This window comes from Gadus morhua, chromosome 20 (genome assembly GCF_902167405.1).
Source record: "Gadus morhua chromosome 20, gadMor3.0, whole genome shotgun sequence".
Lineage (NCBI taxonomy): Eukaryota > Metazoa > Chordata > Actinopteri > Gadiformes > Gadidae > Gadus > Gadus morhua.
The window spans coordinates 12059577-12085850 of record NC_044067.1 but is presented as its reverse complement, the minus strand read 5'-3'; the positions used below and the strand labels follow the sequence as shown (position 1 = coordinate 12085850).

At 42.9% G+C, this 26274-nt stretch overlaps 2 protein-coding genes across 12 annotated transcripts in view; both read left to right on the top strand.

The window, feature by feature from the left end:
- The first annotated feature begins 366 nt into the window (after nt 1-366).
- kansl1l (KAT8 regulatory NSL complex subunit 1-like) lies at nt 367-17119 on the top strand. Of its 3 annotated transcripts, none has more exons than XM_030344126.1 (15): nt 367-557; nt 971-1921; nt 2470-2798; nt 5402-5582; nt 5844-6023; nt 9307-9407; nt 10304-10466; nt 11126-11276; nt 11891-12016; nt 12314-12420; nt 12811-12932; nt 13272-13332; nt 13475-13587; nt 14725-14836; nt 16316-17119. In XM_030344126.1, the coding sequence occupies exons 2-15, from the start codon at nt 974-976 to the stop codon at nt 16511-16513; spliced, it is 2892 nt and encodes a 963-aa protein (XP_030199986.1). In that variant the 5' UTR covers nt 367-557; nt 971-973; the 3' UTR covers nt 16514-17119. The 3 variants fall into 3 exon arrangements, with proteins under 3 accessions (XP_030199986.1, XP_030199984.1, XP_030199985.1); XM_030344124.1 differs by having other exon boundaries at nt 5399-5582; XM_030344125.1 differs by having other exon boundaries at nt 967-1921; nt 5399-5582.
- Nucleotides 17120-18822: 1703 nt separating this feature from the next.
- The window catches only part of map2 (microtubule-associated protein 2), a 66210-nt gene continuing 58758 nt past the window's right edge, over nt 18823-26274 (top strand). For all 9 annotated transcript variants that reach the window (XM_030343564.1, XM_030343561.1, XM_030343563.1 and 6 more), the window contains exon 1: nt 18823-18927. The gene's annotated coding sequence lies outside the window, so the exon portion shown is untranslated. The remainder of the gene's footprint in view (nt 18928-26274) is intronic.

The following is a 26274-nucleotide window of genomic DNA, read 5'->3' as shown; positions in this document are numbered from 1 at the left end:
CACCAGCTGTCGTTAGTAGCCTATACCGATTACATAGTCGGTCGGCATGTAGCCACCCAGCCGATTACGTCCGTCCGGCAGAATTAGTTTATAGAGCCCCATTATGCTTGACAATGACACCCACATTGCTGATCGCAGCTATATTTATTATTATTATTGTTATTATTATTGTTATTATTATTATTATTATTATTATTATTATTATTATTATTATTATTATTATTATTATTATGTGTTATTATTATGTGTTATTATTATGTGTTATTGTTATGTGTTATTACTAAAATAATTTGAGTTGCATTACTCTAGACTGGAAATTCATAAATGATAGACCCGCCCACGCCCCTCTGAAGGCGGTGTCTGAGCGCCGCTTCCAGCTCAGGAGCCTAGCAAGCTCTGTACCCAATCAACGGCAGTTGGTGAGGAAAGTCCCAAGTGGTCCTTGATGTCACACAGAGTTGATGCGCAATCATCCGTGCAGCGAATGAAAACCTATATGAAGGTTAGGGAGGATTGAAAACAGAAAACGAGCAGGCCTTTTTCTGAGATTTGGTCGGGTGAGTAAAACTCTGATCTACTCAGCTTCGGTGGACGCCCAGGGGCCGTTAGCTTAGTTCGATGAGAAGCTAATGATCAACAATTGTAACTAATCGAGTTAAACAACACCGTTCCTACTTACTGACTGAGAGAAAGAAAAGCAGACACTTCTATTATGAAGCTGGACCAAAGTGCTTTCTCCGTTGCAAAGCCCTCATAAATTTAACTAGTTTTTGTATTATACATATTTTTTACTAGTTATGTGCCAACTATCACAAAACAAGCATATCGTTAACAGTTAAAACATTAACGGCTTTCTTACACGTGCACCCGCCTGTTTGTCTAACGCTATTCCTTTAACGTTGAACATAACTTTGTCCCCATATTTGAAATAAAATACAGTTCTGTCCTTTATTTTGCTATGCCAAGGCAGAATATGGCTCCAGCCCTAACAAAAATAGCCAAAAACGCGCAAGGAGTCCACCTGTCCTCACCCAACCACCATGGACTCCTTCTGTCATCCAACCACAATGGAGTCCACCTGTCCTCACCCAATGACCATGGTGTCCCCCTGTCCTCATCCAACCACAATGAAGTCCACCTGTCCTCACCGAATGACCATGGTGTCCCCCTGTCCTCATCCAACCACAAAGGAGTCCACCTGTCCTCACCCAACCACCATGGAGTCCACCTGTCCTCATCCAACCACAATGGAGTCCACCAGTCCTCACCCAACCACCATGGAGTCCACCTGTCCTCACCCAATGACCATGGTGTCCCCCTGTCCTCACCCAACGGCCATGGAGTGCATCTGTCCTCACACTTGGCCCCGGCAGAAGCAGAAGGCAGAGATATACTAGACATCGAGCTGGATCTTCAAAGTACGATGGCAGAAGATGACTACCCCCAGAAGTTGTGGCTGAGCCCTTCTTTTTTACCGTTCCTGCACTCCTGCCTTCCCGGTGGTCTTCTGGAGTTCTCGGACAATGCAGATTTACCTCCATTTCAACACCAGTCGTCGACTGACCAGGCTAAGCCGACGTTCCTGCCCAGCCCGTGCTCCCTTTTCAATATTCTTTCCAGCCAAAAAAGCCCCAGAGATCCACAGCAATTGGCCACGGATCTGCAGCCAGGCACAATGGACACCCTTTTCATCTCTGTTGATGGTGGGGAGAGACAAGAGAGCAGTTTGCAACCCCACAGCCATGGAGGAGCTTTACATAATTATGAGCCAGATGTGTTTGAAACTCACCGAACCCGTACTCCTTCGCCGGAGGAAGGGCTGACTTTGGGCCTCCGCTCCTCTGGTCCAGAGTGGGCTCAGCACTGCAGCGTGGTGCTTGGTCCGCCCGTAATACTCGAGAAGACAGCAGGGATTCAACAGGTGCTATAACAAATATGCAATGGTTAAATTCCTTGTGTGTACGATTTGAGAGTAGCAAATAGAGGGTTGAAGAGATGTCCTAATTGCTCAGGAATGAGCCTTTAGCAGTCTTAAACCGAAATTGTCTCATGCAGAGGCACGAATGCAATTTACCGGAATATACATTTTATAGAGATTTCACTCACTAATAGCAAATGGATGGCATTGCATGGCAACAAAGAACACTCTTTTATAGCTGTTACATGTTACCTACAGCACCTATTAGTGTTAATTTTTCTCCTAGAGAATTACATGGTCCTTATTTTATATAAAAAAGTATTTTACAGGTTTTAGCTTTGTCCAGTTTACCTTATGTAGTTCAATTATTGTCCACTAACACAATGGCCAATCTTAGCATATATATTTTTTTTAAACCTGAACAGGTAGAATCAGAATGTGTGTTTATTGTATTTATTTGATCCTATTCTACCCAACATTTTGCGTAACATGTGTTAAGATTCAGGCTAGTCTTCTTCTTGTAAGTGTAACTTTGACATGCGTGTGTGCAGAAGCACTTGGCCGTGAGGAGGGAGCGTTGCTGGTCAAAGCTCGTCAGACAGATAGACCTGGAGGGCCGGGCCCTTTGGCTCCAGATGAGACCCCAGGCACTTCCCATGTCACACGCCAGCCAGCGGCTCCCAGGGCTGAAGCACCAGGAGACCTCTGACGCCCCGTTTTCTGCAGCAGTCGAGCCATGCGAGATGGCCATGTGCAACAAGGCCACGCTGCAGGGAATCGGCCCAGAGTTTTCCTTGGACTCTGAGGCCACTGACAGCAGCAGCAGCTCAGACGACGACGATGACCGTGATGTCGATGAAGGGCGGCCCCGGCTGCAGCGGTGAGTATGTCTTTAGAGTTACTCGCACAAAGCTTTGTGAAATTTCGAGTACAAACTTTTCATGTCATTTTTCTTTCACTGATTTGTTATAAAATGACCCAAAAATTCTTGGATTATGAGTTCAAGATTATTGTTGATCACATGTGGCATTCAACCCCCCCCCCCCCCCCCCCCCCCCCCCCCCCCCCCCCCCACACACACACACACACACAAAAACATACAATCTGTTGAAGTTTATTTGAGTGTTGTTTTATGTTCTCGCTGACCAAGCGAGAACATAACCATGTCAGAATGTGGATGAGGGTCTGTGGGTGATAGGATGACACTTCACAACAAAACTCACGTTCCGGCTACTGTGCTCTTAACTCCCCTCCAGGCATTCCCCTATTTTTGAGGAATTGCTTCACTTCCTCTTCTTGAGCCAAATCATGTCCAGTTTGTTGCACAATTCCTAACCAAAGCGATATATTAGATTTTGGTAACTCTAATATATAGTGGTATAGTGGTAACTGTGGGCGTAAAAGCGGCTCAGCACTGTTAACTGAGCCACAAGGAAAGCATTTTGTTATAAGCCTAGAGAATAACGATAATACATTCATATTAATTAGACCACACTTACAAAAATCTGTTCTGGTTGACAGACAAAGGACTAAATCAGGCTGTCTCTGGCAGTCAGGTGGCTGCACAATGCCCTATCTCTCTTCAGTGAATTGAGCTCACACTGACCAAACAAACCTGACGACTGTAGCCCCCCCGTTACGGTTGGCTCAGCCAAGCCTACCCTTTCTCTTTTTGTCACATGGCCGTTTGAAGTGTGTCTGGGGGAGCTGCTGGCCTCTGAAAGAGCCGCGGTTACCATAGCAGTGCTTTTAGGATCTTGACACACACACACACACGCACGCGCGCGCGTATACACACACACGCGTATATACACACATCCATATATACACACATCCATATATAAATCAGCGTTTCCCCTACATACATAAAGTAGTGCCGCAGTGCTGTCACTGGATTAACACCACCACTGCAATCAGCAGTGCAAAACATTTCTTAATGTTTGAATTTGAAATAATGTTGTGCGCCCTTAATGCTATTTGTTTCATTTAAAAACATATCTATCATCGGTGCAACACATGAAGTCACATGAAGTGACTTACTAATAGAAAGTAGCCTACATATTTGATCATTTGTTTGTGTAGAACCGAAGCAACGGTTTATGAAATTCAGAAGATGAGATGGCTACAAATGATAGACTATAAACTGTGTCTTCTTATGTGACATTGTTATAACATTGTATGAGACAATTTATGTTTGAGTGCACAAATTCTTACTGAAATCTGTGATCAAACCAAAACCTCTACTGTCTTCATATCAGCACAATGCACACGCAGCCCTGGGTTCACGCTAGGGATGTGTCGGTCGCGACTGATTCGTTACAACGAACGAATCCCGAACGTGAACGACAAGAACTGGTTCCCCAAAACAAGAAGAACTGGTTCTTTGATTCTTTTTTTTTAACATAAACCAAACATATGGTCACGAAAATAAAATATACAAACGAACAGAGCTCCGTCTCCCCGCGACTTATATTGATTAAGTCTACAACGTGCTCAAAGATTAAGCCAATGAGAGGTAGCAATGGTGTTGGAATGGCACCTGGGTAAACCAATGACGGTACCGTCGAATATGCGCGCTTTCTCTGTCTGCCTAACCCTCCATCTGTTTATTGGATAAACGCATTTCCCAATCCCAGGAGTCTTTGCTCCATTCTACATCAATTTAAGAACAAACAAAGAAATTAAACTGAAGTTTGTATTTTTTATTTATGACCATGCAAGTTCTGTAATGCCTGAACAATGAAGAATTGAATGTAAAGTAAAATAAAATTATAAATGTAAAACCATGAATGAAATATAGAGAGTAAGCAAGTGGTATAAATATTGGTGGGACGTTTGATACACTATATAGCAGGCATCTCCAAACGGCGGACTGCGGTTTTGACGGTCCTATCCGGACCCATGACCAATTAAAAAAAAAAATAATAATTATAATTTTTTTTTTATTTTTTTTAAATTGTAATCTGACGTAACGAACGAATCAAAACGACCGAATCAAATAAACGAATCGTTATAGTGAACTGAACTGAAAGAACTAGTTTCCTGAAAAGAATCATTTTGCCCATCCCTAGTTCACGCACATCACAATATTGGAACCCATCCTTACTGTCAATCACAGATGTGTGAAATTCAACACTTCTTAATGGCGCAGAAACATAGCGAGGGAGCTGAGAAGGAGGAGATATGTATTACTCTTATTAATATTTTTGAATATGTATTTTGTGGTTGTCAAGTTTCAAAAGCTTGCTCTCTTAATCTTTACAATTCAAAACATACCTACAGCAACTTCAGGGCTCCTAAAACATGGCTACCACCATATTGAAGGGTAAAAAAAGGTTTGATCTTTGTGTGTGTGTGTGTGTGTGTGTGTGTGTGTGTGTGTGTGTGTGTGTGTGTGTGTGTGTGTGTGTGTGTGTGTGTGTGTGTGTGTGCGCGTGTCATTATACCACCTTGTGTTATGGTCATGGTATTGACGAACAGCAGCAAAAGGAGAAGAGACAACCAGAAGATCTTACCTGGCTCTCCTACCAGCAATGAGTTGAGGTGGCTTGGGGATCGGGCAGAGATGGGCAGCAGATGGAGCTGGCTCGTGCTGCGTCTGGCTGAGTTGGAGGGCAGGATCCAGCATCTTGTGGAGCTCCTCAAGCACTTCCACTCCACCAAGGTATTGTCTCTCTCGGGGATGAACAACAGGAAGCAGCAGGGGAGTTGGTTGTTTAAGTTACATGGAGGCCAAACTTGCACAACGTAAGGTAGGAATGAACTACACCTTGTCTTGGTATTTAAACAGGAGATGTAGTCCAAGACTGATAAACTCAATATTTTAAGGTTTGAGTGCCTTGGAATGAGCTTTGTAAATGTATTTATATATCATCACTAATGGCTCTCTTGTGTGTGTGTCTGTGTTCCACTATGTGTGTCCCAGGTCGGCGTTGTTCTTGGAGATTCCCAGTCGCTGACAGACCAACAACAGATACAACAGACCCTGCTGAAGGAGACATTGGGACTGTCCTGCACGGCCAGGGTCAGGGGCGGAGAGCTGCCTTGGGATGCCGACTATGAACACAGTAGCCCAACGTGTCTGCTGCGCAACATAGAGAGACAGGTAAAGGAAAGGTGAGGGAGGGGACACAACACACAGTGCGTTTACATGCAGTCATTATCGGAAAAAGAATCTAATAAGACCTCAACAAGACTTTTAAAATGCATGTAAACACCTTTGCCCGATCTACTTCGGACCAAAATCGGTACATGAACGGACAAGCGAGATCGGATAAGAATACCTAGATAACTCGATCATAGTCTGATCTCTACCTGCATGTAAACCTGCATCGTATCTCGTATTGGATTTTGCATTCTGCGCATGCTCGAGATCTTGAGGCCGGGGGACGTGAGCCGGAAGCAGAAGGAGACGGTATTCAGGTTCTTGTCGCCATAGGCGTAAACAATTCTTATTTCTTTATAAATTTAAATATTTTATTATTTCTTTATATGTTTATGGTTGTCGCCGCCAGACAACGAGAAACGGCGATTTATTTAAAAAGGTGACGCAGAAGATGGAGGAAGCCGGTGTCATGCCATTACCCCCTATAAGAAGTGTATCATCATCAACACGTATCCAGTACACACTACGCTTCGATTACACAGAAGGCTGAATTAAAAGTACATGTTTTCTAAAACATTGGCCATCAACGAGGTTGTAAAGTACTAACTTCGGGCACATCTGTCAAAATAAACGTTTTTTTCTCCTGACGTGTATACAATCTTTATTCATTCATTGCGCCGGGACCGAACTGACGGGGATATCCTCTGATATTATGGATCTTAAAGACAGGTCGGGTTCTCAGACTCTCTGGTACTTCCACAACAAAGACTCGTAGTGGGGGTTCTCAGCCATGGTGGAGAAAGAATTGGAGGAAAGGAACTTTGGCTTTGACTCTCTGAAGTCCAGATTGAAACGATGGAGGAGAAAGGGATTGTTGCCGTATGCGGGACAGCTGTCAGTTAATTTCGGGTGACCCATTTAATTTCTCCGACGCTCCATTGTTCCGACCTCTCTTCGTATGTGGACTCCTCCGGCTGGACTCCTAATACGACCGAGAAGTCGGAACAATGGATCGTCTGAGAAATGACATAGACCCGAAGTGAACTGACAGCTGTCTACTGAAAACATGTTTCTCGAATGTCGCCTGTGTTTGTTGTTTCTGGGGTCAAACGGAAGTGGCTCTATAACCACTTGTTGTAGGGTTAGGATAAGCGATTATTTTTTAAACGATTAATCTAGCGATTATTTTTTTGATGCATCGATTAATCTAACGATTAATTTTTTCAGTTCGATTCGATTATCGATTAATTGACTAATAGCAATTTATACATGTTGATTTACATTTCTGAATGAAAAAAATATGAATTCCTTAACATTTCAATACATGTTTATTGCCTTTTAAATTCCAAAATAAAAGTGCAAAGTAATGCATTCTTAGAATTCTACGGTGCTCGGTAATCTGCAGCTGCTACCGGGTGGCGCTGTCATGCCAAATTTGTACCGGCTGCCAAATTTGTACCGGGCACGTCAACAGTTGTCCGTTGCCAGGCAACGGACAACTGATTACGTAAGGGTTGTCCGTTGCCGGGCAGGTTTCAAAAAACATTCGCGCTCATGTTGCCAAAGACGAAATAACATAATACAGATAACGGATCGCTAGATAACACTTGTTTTTACTTTATATTTGTATTGTATTTAATTGTTTAATCAAATTTAGCTAGTAAACTGAGTGTTTAAAGCAGGTTTCAAAAAACATTCGCGCTCATGTTGCCAAAACATAATACAGAAAACGGATCGCTAGATAACACTTGTTTTTACTTTATATTTGTATTATATTTAATTGTTTAATCAAATTTAGCAAGTAAACTGAGTGTTTAAAGCAGGTCAAGGACGAAATAGCACAATACAGATAACGGACAAGTGCGAATGAACGAGCTTGAAGGTTCGCGAATGTTCGTGAACCTTTCACGTCATTCGACGCGATCATCCGTTGCCAGGCAATGGACGGTGCTGGTGAATTGCCGTGGTGCTAGAATGGAAAGTCATCTCCATTTTGCAAAGATGACATATCACGGAATCGTTCCTTTTACATTAAAGAATTCCCATACTTTAGAGGAACGAGTGCGTGGCGCCTTGCACTTATGAAAGTCCGAGGAGCTGTCATGCCAAATTTGTACCGGCTTCCAAATTTGTACCGGGCGCGTCATCCATACGTAATCCATTCCAAACCTGCCTGGCAACAGATGATCGCGTCGTCCGATCGCGTCGAATGACGTGAAAGGTTCACGAACATTCGCGAACCTTCAAGCTTGTTTATTCGCACTTATCCGTATTGTGCTATTCTGTCCTTGACCTGCTTTAAACCCTCATTTTACTTGCTAAATTTGATTAAACAATTCAATACAATACAAATATAAAGTAAAAACAAGTGTTATCTAGCGATCCGTTTTCTGTATTATGTTATTTCGTCTTTGGCAACATGAGCGCGAATGTTTTTTGAAACCCGCTTTAAACACTCAGTTTACTAGCTAAATTTGATTAAACAATTCAATACAATACAAATATAAAATAAAAAAAAGTGTTATCTAGCGATCCGTTAACTGTATTATGGTATTTTGTCTTTGGCAACATGAGCGCGAATGTTTTTTGAAACCTGCCCGGCAACGGACGACGCGATCATCTGTTGCCAGGCAGGTTTGGAATGGATACGTATGGATGACGCGCCCGGTACAAATTTGGCAGTCGGTACAAATTTGGCATGACAGAGCCACTCGCGTTGCTACTACGCTCCGGCGCCGCCCATCTTTGTTTCGTAATTTATGCGTTGATGTCATCGATTACGTCGACGCGTCGTCCCAGCCTAGTTGAAAGGGCTATAGCGCCAGCTAGAGTAGCGGATTCAGCATGCTCCGGCCATTTTCCGATCTCTCGAAGGCCATGTACGTTCGGATAATTGACACAGTCCATTCGAGTAGCAAAAAAAAAATCTTATCCGCCAAGCCTTCGCTGTATGATTTCTGTACTCAGCTTTTACTTTTTGGCCGTTGGACCCATGAACATCTGCTTGGTATTTTATGTGTCGCACTTGCTACGGATATCTCATCAGGTTCCCTAGTTAGGGCACCCAACCTGCTGTTTTGAGTTGCTATATTTGCCTTTTCAATGGCAGGCGATTGAAATGGAACAGTTTCACTGGAAAGATAAATATTACAAATATGTTTTCTTTGAAGAAGATGATTAAAAGTCTGTGATGAGTCAAGTAAGATAGAAAATAAGGCATCTTAATAATGGGGAGTATGTGTATAATTGTTTTGTGAGTTTTATGTATTGTTGTCAACTACAGAGTGCCCAGCTCAGCCAGATTGTCACAAGCCTGTCACCCTGCTCGTCACCCCACTCCAAAGCACCCCATACATTGATGGGTGTCACCAAGACAGCCTACAGGTACAAACAGAGTCTTTCATGGCAAGCAAAATCACACTATCTTTTTTATTTAATTGCCGAAACGAGGGGTAACAGTGCTGTAAGTAGAATCTGACAATTGTAAAAAGAGTGGGAAAGTGCTCTCTGCTCCCTCCTTCCCTTCTGTCTCTCCGTCATGGAGATGTGATTGCTCCACCACAGGGGAATCAACGCAAGACTCTTCATTGAAAGCGTAGGAGGGTGCACAAAGGTCAAATTCCTTCAAATTTGACATCATACATTTTTTGTTCGTATTTTCCTACGAAACACATGTTTACTACTAAAACACATCAGTTCAATGAAGTGGAATGGAGAATAGATTTGAAAATTGGCCATATTAACTATACATTTAGTACATTTTTCTATTCTATCTAAAGTTATTTAGCCATCTGTCCAGCCATTTGTCTGTCTGCTTATTGGTTTTATCAAACTTGTGTTAGTATAGTTCAGGGCCCTGCATTCCACAGCTGGGCTTATTGGGGGCTTGCCAGGTCTTCTGAAATGTTTGTTTTGATATTAGCTACAGCCAAGCTGACTCATCCACTAGGTTAGCAACAGCCAACAGAGCTGTTCACTCCTAGTTTACTCTCAGACATTCTGAGATGCATTCAACAGCCAAGCCTAGTTTGCTTGTATTTGCCCCTTGGAATAAGAGCGCGAGTCGAGAGTGAAGGTTCTTGTTGAGTAGTGCAGTGGTTCTAATGTTCTCCAATGCTTGTGCAACATGTGAATATGTTTTTGTAGTTATGTAAAAAAAATAAATCTGCTTTCTTTTTCAACATAAAGCAGAGCTATCATGTGGACATTTGAAATCAGATTTATTGTACTCATAGATCTGACGTATTTAGTTTCTTGAATCCTGTTGTGGTGCACTGCAGCCCCCAGGGAGCAGAGAACAAGCGCAGGAGGCTGAGTATCCAGGGGAGGCATCGGGCCCTCCGGCGCCCACTGAAGGGCTTCTGCGCCCGGACACGGCCTCTGCTCACCTACCACAAACACAGGCTGTTCACCATGGAAGAGGCCGGCCCCGGTGCTCTGCAGGTAGCGTAGATCATGTGTGGCCACCATGCCTGTCCCAGGCTGCGTTCAACATGGCTTCAGGCGGGCGGTAGACGGCAAACAGGATATCGCCTTAGAGGGCGAGGGCAGCACGGTTAAATTAAGTGAGGCCGGGTTCAAATATTTTAACTTTTTGCCGTCCTCCCCGATGGAATTTACAAGAGGATGTGACCTGACCTAGCTCCCTCACACAAGGAGAACACATGGGCGACCCGAGTAACGACAAGCCAATCATTTTTGGATTTTATAGCTACATGCATTAATAGAATAATTACATTCAATAATTGACATAACACAATTGTATTTCATATATTTTAATGAATTCTTTGTAAACAATACAACATCCCCTTAGCAACATATCGTCACGTGTGTTTAGTTTTTTCCTTCTTGCCTTTCGGTCTGTTTAACCTAACCCTAACCCTGTATTTTGATTCCATAATATTTATACAAAAACAATATTTTACATATACTGTCATGAATTAACAAATTAACAAATAAAATAATGTAAATGAACACTTCCAGGTTTCGGGAAGTGTTTAAGGTGTTTTATGGAAGTGTTTTATTAATATGTACTATATGTGATATATTTCCCTATGTTTGTTTCTCCTCTCTTTCTCCATCTCCCTACCGTATTTTTCAAGGCTGGTCAGAGCACCAGCCCCCCATCGTCTTCCTCCTGGGAGCCTGTGGCCCAGTGCGCCGTGCCTTCAGGTCCCCTCAGCATCAGCCCTGGAGGATCCCTGACTTGTGGGGCGACCCATTCCAAACCTCCCCCTCCGTCCTGCTCCTCTGGTACTCGAACTAAAGAAAGAATACGAGGAAAAGAGGGAGAACAAATGCCTTTATCAACACATTTATTAAGAAATATATATATGTTAGAAAATTAAGTCACCCTTTTGGTCAGGTTCACATTAAAGGCAGACTTCCTCTGATCAGAATTTTTTGAAGCACTTTGTCCCAAATTTTATTTGGGACACTAATGGGGTTCTAGATCCGACCCTAGTTTGATCTCTGATCTTGCAACAGCTTTAATTTGCCTGTGATTTGTACGACGGATATATTAACATGACACTAATCGTGCACCAACTGTTCTAAGAGTATTCAAATTATTGACTGTTGTTTTGCCAGCACCTATTACCGGTGGGCATCCTTTTTGAAAAAGATTTGCACAAGAAGCCTTATTCCATAGCTTCTGGTGCAGCTCGATCTCCCCCCACACACACTGATGACACGCAACATAAAAGTCGTCCTTGCACTTTTGATTTAGTGAACGATTTATTCTGGCTTTAATGCCGTGATCTTTCCTCACCTATTTTTTGGACTTGCTCATTGAGTTGTCCCTCTCTCTCTCAACTCCCTCACCTCCCCCTCAACTTGACCCCTTCCTTCCCCCCCGCTCACCTTAGACTCTCCTTGCTGCAGCCACTTCCAGAGGACCCCCTCAGGGGAGAGATGGTCCCAAAGACCAATTGAAGTCGACGTCGCTGAGCCCTGCGATCCCAGCCTGAGCTGGGATGGCCTGCACCGCAGTGGTAAGCTCATACCCCCACTGAGGCACCTCCAGCTTTAAACTCACACAGAGAACACGTTCTTTATTCACAATGCCATTAACCCCTCAGACAGAAAAAGCAATTTACCTTTAAAACTGCACTCACATCAGCCCCAGTCTGATTTTAATTGTAATTCTGTGAAATGTTGTTTGTTTTTGTTGTTTAACGTGTTTACATTTTTTTACAATCTGAAATCTCAAGATAAAGTTTTCTTTATTGTAATATAGTGCATAGAAAATCTGATGTTTATACAGTATATGTATCTGTGTGCATGTGTAGGTGAGGAGGGCTTGTCTGACCTGCTCTGTGATCATCATGAAATCTCTGAGCTTTTGGAAGAGACCTACACAGAATATCAAAAACACACACGCATGCTGGCCTCACGGGTAAATCCTCCCACATACACTTGATGCTTAATCAAACCTTATTTACCACCCACTTTGATTAAGTATTTTGTCAATATTTTGTTAGTGTTGTGAGTGTGTCCCAGGATAGCAGTAGAAGTCTGCATTCATTAAGCCATGCACCACCAAGAATTCACTGACATCCACAGTCAATGTGCTCATAAAAAACTAGATTTTAATTGTTTGTATTACATTTTCGCCTTGCAATGTTATGTTCCTAATAATAACAAATAATAAAACAACACAAAAACGAATTACCTGCCAAGATAGCATCCAAGATATATATTTACTTGGCCAATGGCCGTTAAATGCTGGCTAAGGCAAACCCTGGTACGGCCATGTTTAATGTCTCATTAAATCCCCTCATCTCAGGGGCCAGTCCACAGACGAAAGGGTGAGACTTTGTACGGCCTTGACAACATCATCATCCCCATGTCACTGGCCCCCGGTGCCAAGGTGGAGGCGAAACAGTACAAACACATCCTCACACCAAGGTAGTGTGTGCATGTGTGTGTTTTATCAGTGTATCCGACTTCTGTCAATTTAAATTGAAATAAAAATCATCTGGATGTAAATATGTTTTTGTATTATTGACCTATATTGATTATATTTTCTTATATATGAAATAGAACGGTAATTTTATTTTCTGCAGATCAGCATTTGACATATGCTTACAGCTTTCATAGATGCTATTCTTTGTAATACTGATAGAATTATTAGTTCTGCATTCTTTTTAAATACCATAGCTGTAGTGAATTTTAGCGGTTATCGGAGCTGGGCATGGAACAAACACAGCTGCTGTTGGCTCATTCACCTGCCTTGTGTTTCTCTAGCTGGAGGCTAGTAAGCATGCAGACATCACAGGAAATGAGAGGAGAGGAAGAGGGAGATGAGGTATGACGACATCCCTGTAGATGCTGGCAGTTTTGTGTGTCTTATGTGAGTGTGTATATGTGTGTCTTGTGTGACTTTGGAACTATGAGTTTCTTTGCATACACTGTGTGTGTTTGTGTGTGTGTGTGTGTGTGATTGGCAGGTAGAGGGGATGACAGAAGAGGTGTTCCTCCAGAGACACCTGGAGCCTGAGCGGAGAGAGATGCTGCGCTGGTCCTCCTGGGGGAGAAGGCGATGTCGACACCGCAGCACTAGGTAAACATACGCACGCACACGCAAACCATCACAGGAATCCAATAAGGACGTTCATGAAATTGGCGAGTGTTCAGGTGACCTGATCAATGTAGCATCAAGACAGCAAGTTTTATGGCAGCGGGTGTCCTTAAGAGAACCAATCTCAAGACCACGCTGAGAATGTATTGAATCTGAAGGTTATCTTAGGGTGCACTCACACCAGGCCCTCTGGCCGTGGCCGCTGGCCGTTTTCACACCTAACCGTGCTCAAATGGCCCCATTGTTCTCTGGCCTGCACTCACACTAGGCCATCTGGCCGTGGCCGTTGGCCGTCGCAACTGGGACCTGGCCATGGTAGGCTCTTGTACATACGTCATCACGTCGTAAGTAACACGTCATCACCAAGGGTCCGCACCATGGACCATAGTAAAGTCTGCCGCCAGTCAGAGTTCTAACAACAATGGACAACAACACAGAGAACACAGTTCGCACTTTGCTGAGTCTGTTGCTTATTTGGATATATGTTTACCGTTTAATGGGAAAGAAGGCTTGTCACCTTTATTATGTCCGTGGTCGTCGTATGGACTATACGTCATCCAGCTCAGGTTGCGTAGCCATGCGTGTGCGCGTGTCGGCTCATTAGCATCTGTACCGTAGCGGCCCGTACCGTAGCAGCACACCTCTCCCAAGTGGACAAATTGGCCTGGCCTGGCCAGACTGGCAGATTTGAGCACGGTTAGGTGTGAAAACGGCCACGGCCAGATGGCCTAGTGTGAGTGCACCCTTAATGAGCCAAGGCTTTTATGTGATCTGATGCCAATATCAATACAGCTTCTTCAAAAAAGCTGCCTTCCAATAGTTTCTGGAAACGGGTTTGATAATGTTCTGATATAAGGGAGCTCCTCTCAGTGTTGCAATACCACCCTCTGCTGGATTGTTACTCGGCCCATATTCTTTCATTGCCATGCCATGCGTGAACGGAGGGAGAGAGGGAGACCTCAGAGAAGCCAATGCCGTCGTGTCAGGGTTCAAAACACCATCCGAAGGAACACAAAACTGTTTTCGGATGTATCGTCAACTCCAGGAGTTGCTTCTGGGGCGTTGTGTTTCAATGAGGACTCAATGAGAATTTTGTGATGCTCGGTTTTGGACCCATAGGCCCTCTGGAGGGGAGGGGCCTTGCAGCTTGGGAGAGGAGGAGAGTTCCATGGAGTCAAGCCCCGCCCTGCTAGAAATGGATGAGCATTCAGGCATGGAGGATAAACGTATGGTAAGGCCTTATAACTTAACTATACTCAAGAGCTCACCAAGCTACCCTCTTGTTCAGGGTTAGGCTTCTGGCACACTTAACGTATAACTCCACAGTTTGGAGTGGACTGCTCATGCAAGAGAGCAATGTGTTGGCCTGGTTAGCGGCTCATCTTGCAGCTCTATGAGTCCACATACTTCTTATCAACCTCCTCCAGAGCCTAGACCACTACAGCAATGAGGAGTAGGCATGGTCCTTCTCCCCAATTTAAGTAAGGTTAACTCTAACTCTAACTCTAACTGTTAAACATAAGGCTTTTCTATGTGCACTTAGTGGCATACTCTTATCCTACTTTTATTTACTATGAAATTGTATAAAGACATATACAATTTTGATACAGACTGACAGCAGGGATGGAACATAAATAAGCAATTTCAAAGGCTTCTCCATCTAACCATGAAATTAAAAGGTGTGTGTGTGTGTGTGTGTGTGTGTGTGTGTGTGTGTGTGTGTGTGTGTGTGTGTGTGTGTGTGTGTGTGTGTGTGTGTGTGTGTGTGTGTGTGTGAGAGAATAGGGGTTTGTTGAATAAATGATTAATATTATTCATGCACTACTATGGGATGAGGACCCATACTTATTTGAATGCATTTCAACCTGTTACTAAGGTTAAACCTTGGGGCTCTTAAAACCGCAAGATGTCATGGTGCTACTATGGCAACCAGTTGAAATAGTTTTGTTTAGTATTTTCTTTGGCAGGGCTATGAGTTTAACATTACTAAATAAATACTAAACTATACTAAATACTAAACTAGACAATGAACAATGCTTGACAAAATATACAACGTTTCTACTGTCTACCATGATTGTATCGAATGAAGGGGTAAATAAAACCCATCCATTGAATGTTTTTTAAATGTATTTATTTTATTAACGTGCTCACAAAGGTTTGTTTCACTCCATTCCGTATTCCATTCCACAGTTTCATTACACATTATTTAACAGCCAGTCCTTTATGCCAACTGTTGGTTTGCATTGAATGTTGTGTACGTTTGCGACTGGTTTACCCTGCACTTTAGTCTAAGACAACCCTAGGGGCCCAGGTACACAAACACACACACAAACACTGACACACACGAACACTGACACACACACAAAGCCAGAAGCCGTAAACACACTCTTCCTGAAAAATGGAAAAATGGACAGCCCAAAGCGCTTTGTTTATGTGATTGACGGGCAGGTGAACTAAGTCTAATTCAAGTAGTAGATAAAAGAATAAGCATTTCACTCACTCATAGTTGACTGACGGGTATGGCATTTCTAACATATTAAACTCAAATTATACTTCTTCAAATCTGACCTACTGCACGTTTTTAAGTTTAGTGTGGCGAGGAAGTTTGCTTCCTTTTAAGTGTATGTGCAGAAGTTTATCAAATCATATACATGCTTGCATCTGATATGATTATTTGTGTGTGCCATCCCCTTTGCACCTGTACCTGTAGCCCGCATCCCCATGGGAGCCACGCTCGTTTCCCCTGACCGAGGCTGCCGAAGAGAAGGCTCTGCCCTCTGTGGATGCAAAGGAGTCCACAGTCCTGCGCCGCTCTTTGCCGTTCTCTATCCTGTCCTCTTACGGTGCTTCGTCAGTGCCCTCTGTTGGAAAGAACAGGAACAGCATGGTACCATTGTGCAGCTGCTGAGGGAGTGGCACAAATGACTCAGTTTATGTTTCTTTCAGAGCTCACACCACATATATTGAATATCAATCCAATTATTTTTAATTTAGATGATACACTGATTTGATTTGGTTGCATTCTACTTCTTTTTTTTATTGTCAACATGTGTTTTTATTGTTTTATCAGTTTTTGCAGTTTGTGTCAAACTGTCTGAAGGGTCATACCCCATATCCCTTGAATAGCATCCTGACATGACAAGCAATTTCTTGCTGTGATCTATCCCCGTTTGACTGTTCAACAAAAGATTTGTTCCAGATCCATTTTGCATGGATCAAATACATCCGCTATAATTCATCTAATATCTACCCTTAATTTTGATCATAAGGCAAGAGATTTCTTGCTGGTACAATCTTTTAGGTGCTAATTATTATTGTTGTCTATACTGTTTGTTCCTTTTTAAATGTGTCGATATAAAAACTGTTAATAGAACCTCAACATGTTACATAACTCTTTTTGTAACTTGTAAAATTGGATTTTAACCTTGGAAACATTTTTATCATTTGATCAATAAGATTGATGTTTATAATTGCTCATAATATAACAAAATAAAACAATTCCTTCTCATTTTAATAATTTTAAATCAAGACCCTTTTTTTAATCTCCTTGAACTTTAAGAGATAGGACGTCTTAAATAAAGGACGAAGAGGTGAAGAGCCAATTATGAGATTGTGGATAGAAGGTAAAAGGCCTACTACACACTGTAATGTGTCTGGGACAATATAGCACGAAGTATTCAGGCACAGGGAAGTATGTTATGAATTGATTAAGGTTAATTTCCCATCCAATCCCAGGGTCCATCCAGCAAACTTGGAAAAAAAATGCCACTGATTGTTCGGACGTTTCTTTGCTCTCTGATTGGTTATCATGCATAGACATTTTGGTCTGCGCGCGTTGATGACGATGGGCCTATAAACGCCCCTTGGAAATCGAAAATGAACTGAGATGTTCTCGACGTATTTGCGAATTGGTCTCGCGATATATGGCTACAAACAACTCGCCTTGTAGCTTCAACCCAAGGGGTATGATTATTTATCCCAAAGTCCGAACCAAACATTAATTTAGAGGGGAGGCCTGCTAATAAAATAAGGAAAGGCTAGAAAAGGTGAAAACACCCACTCCTAATACACGTTCTGTGGTCAAACATCCTCTCCTGCGCTCCACCTTTGTCAGGTGAATCAGAAAATCCATGTCAGAATCAGAGGTGAACATGTAAGACAATGAATGAAACAACATACGCGGCGTTATTATTGGTACAGTTTATTAGAAGGGAATAAGGTCTTGAATTGCTTTCATAATGGTCTTAAAAAGTCTTAACTGAACCCTGAAACCTACAGCATGGTCTACCGTATTTTATTTAATGTTCACCTGTTAGTTTCTGTGGGTCCCACCTGTCCCACCAAATTTTAGCGTTATAGACCTAAATCAAATGCAAATGAGCATGCTTTTATGAAACTAATAGTTCTTTGTGCCGAGTCATTTAATGGGTTTGTCTGTGCCATGTTTGCCTGATGTGTGATAGGTCTAGCCGTCACATGGACTTACTGTAAAATCCATTAGTAAACATTGATCTATTATTTATAGGCTACATGTTTTGAAATGGCAAATCCATTGTGAAATGTCGTGTACGTGTAGTTATTTTTAAACACTCTTAATTGTGTCGTAGGCAGGTCTATATTGTTAGACGTTTGTTTGGCTGTCATTGCAACGATAATACTCCTTGGGGCGCTGTGAATGCATTGGGGTAATAATAAATGCCATATTCTAACAGTCTGCATGAACCATTCAGAATGTAGGCTTATGTATTTAGGACCAGGTGTACCAAGTCCTAATATATATATATATATATATATATATATATATATATATATATATATATATATATATATATATATATATATATATATTTCAACCTGTGATTTAAGAGATAAAATGTGCCATTGTAGCTATATATTTAGGCCTATATAGGCCTACCTGCTCTCATATTACTTGAAGACAATAATTGTCCATAGGCCTACTAGCTACATTTGAAGATCAACCACAATATCAGAACATTGTTATTAATAAATTGACATTGTACCATGAGCATATGATTCGAAATGTGTGTAGTGTGTTTCTGTCTTCAATGTCTTCCTGACGCTGACTCTCTCTTACAGTGCTTTTGAACTGAGCAGTAGGGAGGTTACGGTTGTCTCTGTGGTCTACTTGCATGTGAAACATAAGAATTCAACAGTATCCATAGCAATACTGGACATCGAGCTTCTGATACAATCATTACGGTAGCGCCAAAACTGCGGGCGGCGCTCTGTGCTGATTAAAATCCCGCCTGTCTGACACTGCGCTCCGGTACTGAGTTCCTCTGCAAAGGCACTGCTGGGCAGGTAAATATTTTAAATATTTATCGATGGAATACTACTACTAGAAAGGTGATATTCGTAGAGTCTTTATATGGCTTACATGTGTGCATTATTGCCGGGAGCATTGGAGGAATTATGAAGTTTGAGTTGATTTATATTATCTACTCTTTAGCATGCATTGAGGCTGAAATAATGGACTGCCGCTGTTCATTGATGGGGAATGGGTGCATTGTTCGTTTCAAGTCTTATTGATTATGGAATTCGAATGCTATTTTGCCTGGATAGGTGTTTCATCTTTAATTTCGGAGGATTTTGTGTATTTGTGTGTTCAGTACAAAGGCAAGGAATACTTCGAGAAGCTATTGATCAGTCTAATTGCCTTGGCTGTTATCGGGCCAAGCCAAGGCAATATGGCAAGCTTTTTGTCATCGGGACATAACTGCTGCGATGGGTTTATAAAGCTTTACTCATTGCTCACTGCGTGGAATCCTACCAGTACCTGTCGACCTGTCGTCGTGTGTGTGTTGCATGGATGTTATAATGTCAGTGGTACACGGGTGAAGTCAGTCATATGTCGCCTGGCCGTTTTTTCTTTTTTTTATTGCAATGGATGGTAATCTGCTTCAGTCCTTGGATAGGGAGGGACATCCGCCGTTCCGATGTACCGGTTACAGCCTGTTATCTAACATCGATCCATTCGCTATTGGTAGGAAAAATACCCACAATAGACGGCAGGCAGTGGGGGAGAACAAAAAATACACAATACACCTCCAAGGTGTGCGTGTGTGTGTGTGTGTGTGTGTGTGTGTGTGTGTGTGTGTGTGTGTGTGTGTGTGTGTGTGTGTGTGTGTGTGTGTGTGTGTGCGTGTGTTGATTGGGGGGGGGGGGGGGGGGGGGGGGGGGGGGGGGTGCGGGTACAGGTGCTGAGTCATAAGGGCTGAATTATCAATCATAGTTATTCGAACATAATATGATTGTGTGATGCATGCATATATTCTACATGTTGCCTGTTTTTGCAAAATATTCTTGCAATGAAATATGGATGTTGGATGGAATACATATTTTGCCAACAATACAATTCAATGAATGGTTTGACGAACGATTTTGCCCTGCTGTCTTTCTGTGTGACCACCAGTTTCGTTGTATGACAAAGGCAACCGTTCATTTATGGCAAAATTCTATGATATGAACCCCCAGTGTGTGTGTGTGTGTGTGCGTGTGTGTGCGTGTGCGTGTGTGGGGAGGGGGAGAGGGGGGGCTTCTATCATTTTCCCTGTGTCACTTGCCCTCTGTTACAACGGCTGCAGGTAGCTGGTACGCTCCCTGCATTCGGAATGAGGCCAAGATGGAGTGTGAGAGCTAGTCAGTCTGGCAGGCTGGCATCTTGGTGCTCGCTCGTCCAGAGGATGGCTGGGGGCGGGGTCCCATTTGTGACACACACAGGCATGCACACACACCTAGTGTTAGGACTAGGTCTAAATCTACCCATCCTTGCTTATTTGCTTGTCAGTGCAGTATGAGGTGGGTTCACACTGATTAACTTTCTGTTCTTCTGGTTCTGTGTGTGGTGAATGGCTGTAAACCCCACGAGGCGTGTAACACTGGCTCCACATCTCATGGCCATGTCACTCTCCAGACTGCATGCGGGGCCCACCATAACATCGCTGCGATACAGAACGTGTGCAATCAGCTTGTGTTTCTTTTGTTGGATATTTCTCAACTTTCTCAATAGAAATGTGTGATTTTTGCCGAGTGCCCTGTGCCTTTATCAGCTTTGACAGATGGGTCGTTTTCAATTTAGATATATGAATAAATAAATACATATTTAAATATATAAAACTTGCCTGGCCTGGTTAAACCAGACCTTTACACAAGTAGCGGTTTTCTGTCCTGCTTTGGTCTAACCCACATTGATATGCATGCTGCAGTCCAGAAGCAGCAATGGAAAATTTCCAAGTTTAGAAAAAACACGTCCTGCCATGTTTGCACCAAGACAATGGACTTCAATCATTTGGCAAATTAGCTATTAGCCACACAAAATATAGGGGAGGCCTATTACTAATCTAAAGTAAAGGGGTAACTGGATATTGTAAATGCTTGGTTTTACTCCTAAAGCAAATATAGATTGTCTTCTGAGAAATGTATATTTTATAATGAACATAACCACTCACTTGGACAAAGTTGTCTCTGTAACCCTTTATATAAAACCCAGAAACAGAAACCCAGAAAGAAATCAGGAAGCAGGGTACAAAAAATGTTGGTCATTTCATTTGAGAGGTTGACGATAGAAAACATTTCAACCACAACAACCACATCCTAACTTCATCCAGGGTAGGATGGCCTCATAGTGCCTATACACCACCACCCTATCACTCAAGTCTCTGGAGGTGGGGACCGGTTGGGGGTCTGGGATTACCAGGAAGAAGCACGAAGAGAACATGAAAAGTAGCACTGAAAGGCCCCAGTCAGCACGAAAAGCAGGACCTTCATCGCTGTTTTGCAATTGGTTTTAACCATTGAACTGATGGCCACATATTGAGACGGCGCATGGAGTGGAGAAAGCAAGCCACTTAGGTTGCACAAGTCCCCCATCTGTTCTCCCCGTGCCAAGAGGGGCAGCAGCTCTTTGATGCCTTTTTGGTGGTCCAGTGTGCTTGAAGTGTCCTGATGAACGGTCACATCCTGTGAAACGGGGATTCAATTAGGTTTTGTTGGTTCACCACTAGTTACACGTCCGTAAGAGTGGTTACGGACACGGTTATGCAGATCCAATTTAAATGAGGTTTGTCAGCCCTATGCTGGTGTAGGAAATGACGCAGGCATACAACCTTAGCTCGGAGGATCGCTCATTCTAAGCGATACAAGAGTTCAACCTAGCATGCCTGAACCATACAGTATATAGGTACAGAAAGTTGAAGAGCACCAAATCATAAAAACCATACCACAGGGAGAGCATAAATCCTAATGAGGGCTGACCAGAAACTGCTGGTGACCAGTCATACCTGAGTTGATACTGCAGAGTTCTACGATACAAATTCTTCATGACAGTCAGGTGACAGGAAGGGCAGTGCTCATCGACCCGGGAGGAGCAGAGTTGGGTCAAATGGTGTGCTCGATGCTTGGTACACTTTGCTGTGTCAGTGGGTGAGTGGGTGGGTGACACACCAAATGACCCCAATGGATAAAGTTCCCTTAATGCCAACACCCTGCAAGTGCTTTGGGATGCGTTCAGTTAGACAAGGAGAGAGTTTATCTGCATTGCTTGCTTGTGTGTACTTGGGCATTTAGAAGAAAGTTTTAGGCCAGACTTAAGCAGTTTTTCTCAGGAATCTGGAACACAAACAAAAGTCCTTCCTATGACCCCTCATCTTTAATCCGACCAATGCCCAAATGTGAATACACTCCAATTAACAAACACACACCTGGCATTATAACTACAGCCTCAAGATATGTTTTGGTGATTTGTGTATAGCAGTGGCTCTACCATGTGCGGGGATTTTCCCTTGTTTCTTTCCATTAGCCCTTATTACTGTCCATCCATGTTGAGGTAAGATTGCACAATACACGTTCATGAACTAGCCTCTTCCCCCAGCACACGTGGGAGTGTGCTCTGATATGTGTGTGTTGGTTGAGTGTTGTCAGAGGAGTGTGTGTGTGGGTTGAGCCTAAGGAACCATAATGGACTGGCATTACCATTTATTTTTTATTCTCTCCCTTTCTGTGTCTCTCTCTGCCTCTTGTGTCTTTCTGCCTATCTCCGTGTTCCCTTTTATGCAACAACTTTTGTTTTGCCACTGTTTCTATGCACTCTGCGGCTGACTTCTCATCCCTTTCCCCACTTTGCTTATTCATTCAGTTTTGCCTCTCTCTTTCTCTAGGCTGTGTATGATTAATGTGTGTGTGGACGGGTCCTGCAGAGTGTATCTGTCTGTCTGTTTGACCGTGTGGGGGTGTGTGGCGGCGATTTGAAATGAATGTTCGAGAGATGGGGGTACTGGGGGTTGCCATACAGAATGTTTGGGTTATGGTTGAGTACTGACTGGTTGGCTGGGACTGGCCATGCTTATTAGCCCAATCGCCCGGAGAGAGTCCTTGAGTTGGGATGGTAAAGGAGACTGGTTCATTCTATAGCTGGGGCATCACTTTGTGGATTGAATCGTCATGGCAACATGTAGGGAGCTAGGCTGTGCTACTTACCAAAATGAAAAGGCTGACTTGTCTAGTTCTCTCATTGTCTTTAGTCAAGCTGTGTATCTAGCATAGTGTTAAAATCTCGACATAGTATTTTATATCTTGAGTTCATAGGTCTTAATTTATACACGTACGCACGCACACACTCACTCACATAAGCATGCGTATACGCCACCAAATTGACAGGCTGTCGTTGGACACCTCTGCGAAAGGCCTGGCTCTCTGTGATCCCACTGTGCTTGTTGAGTGGGAAGTTCAGGTCACAGTGGGGGGTCAGGGTCATAGCCAGAGCCACAGCTAAATAACATGTTGGTGCTTTGATTTATGTTTTGTGCCCACAACTGTTCTTATTTGATTTTCTTTATTTTGTGGATTCTGTGGTTGGATTCTCTTTCTTTGAGTACATAAGGGATGATGGATTACCGCCTCATTGGTTTGTGTTCAAGTGCTCACGTTTGTTCAGTGTCCTACTGTCTTAACCAAACAAGTTGTCTTTAGAGGGAAAATTCAAACACAGCAAATGTACAGGAACCCAACACACAATAACAGACTGTATGTGTAATGTGCCCACTGATATGTTCTTAGATTGGCCACAAATTGTTATTCAGGGTTGACCATGGGACAGTAAGGCTTGGTCATAAAAATGTTAGCAAGTTATGGGAAAGATATGTCTGTCTGGGAGTGTTGTTTAGGTTGTTTAGTCTGTATGTTTCATAATGTCTCTTATCTTAATTGAACTGCAATTTAGTTAAGAGACATTAGAGATTTAACTGAGGGTGTATGGCAATCAAAAGTATATTTGTGTGTGTGTGTATAATGTACCCATAAAGTAGAAGGTGTATTGGAGAATACGTTGACTGCACATCCAGTGTGCTAGACGTTTGTAGTTGCTGTAGGTAAGATGTCAGGCATGTGACTGAATGACATGTGGAGTTGGCTGCGGCTGTTCTTTATGAGCCAATTACAATGTTTGATGGTCATTTCCAACTAATCAGGGCACCTCTTCCCTGATTGGTTCGGGTAATGCATCTTGCATGTCGCTCACAGGTGCGGGAAATGCAGCACAACTCAATAACGGAGAAACCAAGGGAGGGAGGGAGCAGAGGGGGAGGGGACATCTTGTCCTGAGTGCTGAATTGAGGGGTCTTGAAAAACAGTATTTTTGAAGAACAATTTTTTGAGGGGACTTGAAAAACAGGGATTTTGAAGAACAATTTCCACCCTGTAACAATCTTCTTTCTGTCTTTTGACTGTGATATTTAAATAAGAGCCCATTTGTAAGAGCCAATATTTAGATAAGAGCCCAACTACTTTCTACCTTGCGATCAGTAAGTCAATGTTTACCTTTCAATTGTGAACCTTTTTGTAATGTTTGTTTTAGTTTGGTCTGAATTGCATCCAAACAGACAAAGGCATGTAGTCATTAGAATTCAGCAAATAATGCATAATGCCATGCTTTCACACCGATTTTTAAGGTGAAAGTGTATGATAGGTGAACCAATGATGGATGATGTAAAAATGGAATTCTGTAATGGACTACATAATGGCCTGTCTTGAAAGTCTGTGACACACACACACACACACACACACACACACACGCGCGCGCGCACGCGAGAGAGAGAGAGAGAGAGAGAGAGAGAGAGAGAGAGAGAGAGAGAGAGAGAGAGAGAGAGAGAGAGAGAGAGAGAGAGAGAGAGAGAGAGAGAGAGAGAGAGAGAGAGAGAGAGAGAGAGAGAGAGAGAGAGAGATATTAGATTATGAGTGTGGGTCTCACCTTACATGTGATTAAATGTCGGAATCCAGCTGAAGGAGAAATTACAGGATTATAAGGGGGGCGTTGGCGGGGTCGTGTTAGCTGTAATACACGCATCGTGTAGGGCAGATTCATGATGTAAGCCCATGGGGGAAGGCGTGGTGGCTTGCTGGTGTGTAAAACTGAAGCAGACAATCTTTAGAAAATGAATGTGTGTGGTATGTATGTTAATGTGTCTGAGTCATAGACACAGACAGAGCCGCTAAAAACACACACACATTCATTGGCGGAAACAAAAACACAAACCCACTCGTTGTTGCACATGTTGCATCGCACACAGAACAATGCAACAGCAAAAAAATTTCACAGATGATGTCTGATTGGCTGCTCCCAGAGCCTCTGCTCTCCACTCTGATTGGTCCAGCAGAGCAATATTTTGCTATATCTTATCCTCTTGTCTGTGTCTCTTCGCATGCCTTGAGCAGACTGTGCTGTTGTTATTCAGAAGGTTAGGGATAGGAGGGGACATGTGTTTGCATTCTATGTAGTGCCTTCATCTCTCTCTCTCTCTCTCTCTCTCTCTCTCTCTCTCTCTCTCTCTCTCTCTCTCTCTCTCTCTCTCTCTGCGTCTTATTCTCTTCCACATTGGATGCTCCTTTTTAATGCATCATATTTTCGCCACCTCATGACAGCTGGCTGTCTAGTTCATTGTTGCTACTCAAGCAACCCCCCCCACACACACACAAACACCCCCACCCCCTGCCGTTTATATCCCTTGTTCATCCCCATCACCCAGCAATCCACAATCCCCCCCACCCCCACGGCTACCATGGCAACGCAGCGCCACAGAGCCAATAGCCGAGGCTGCAGGAATGTCTGTGTTATGCGGTGAGCTTCATTAACACTAGTCACACACACACACACACACACACACACACGCGCGCACACGCACACGCACACGCACCCACAGATAAGTGTAATGTAAGTAACATTAGAAAATGTGTATTTATTATGTAACAAAAAATATAGACACAAAAAACACGTATATATGCAGCTAAACGTAATTCTTTGAGTATTTCTTATATACACCTTCATTTCCTCTTTTTTCGTGTCTTTCCTTCCTCTCTTTTCATATCCGTATGAATTATCAAGGTTTACAACTCAAGCTGTCAATCTTTCTTTATTGATTTACTTATGGAAGAACTACATCTTCCCTGTATTTTGTTGGCCAGCAAATTCAATATTGGCCACAAGTGACCACTAAATAGAAGCATTGTTATGCTGTTAATGTAATTTGCTCCTGCTAATGCGGTTATTAACTGTGGCCGCTGCAATTTTCAACCCATGCCAAGCTTCATAAGTCAATCCCATTTTTTTTCTGTGGTACCATCCAAAATACTGTTAACCATCAGCTAAAGGGAATTGTC

Bases quoted from the DNA above. Each gene is read 5' to 3' on its own strand.
- kansl1l (XM_030344124.1), top strand. From the start codon at position 974: ATGGCTCCAGCCCTAACAAAAATAGCCAAAAACGCGCAAGGAGTCCAC. The intron at 12,421-12,810 runs GTAAATCCTCCC...CCCTCATCTCAG, and splicing joins CACGCATGCTGGCCTCACGG to GGGCCAGTCCACAGACGAAA. The intron at 12,933-13,271 runs GTAGTGTGTGCA...GTGTTTCTCTAG, and splicing joins AAACACATCCTCACACCAAG to CTGGAGGCTAGTAAGCATGC.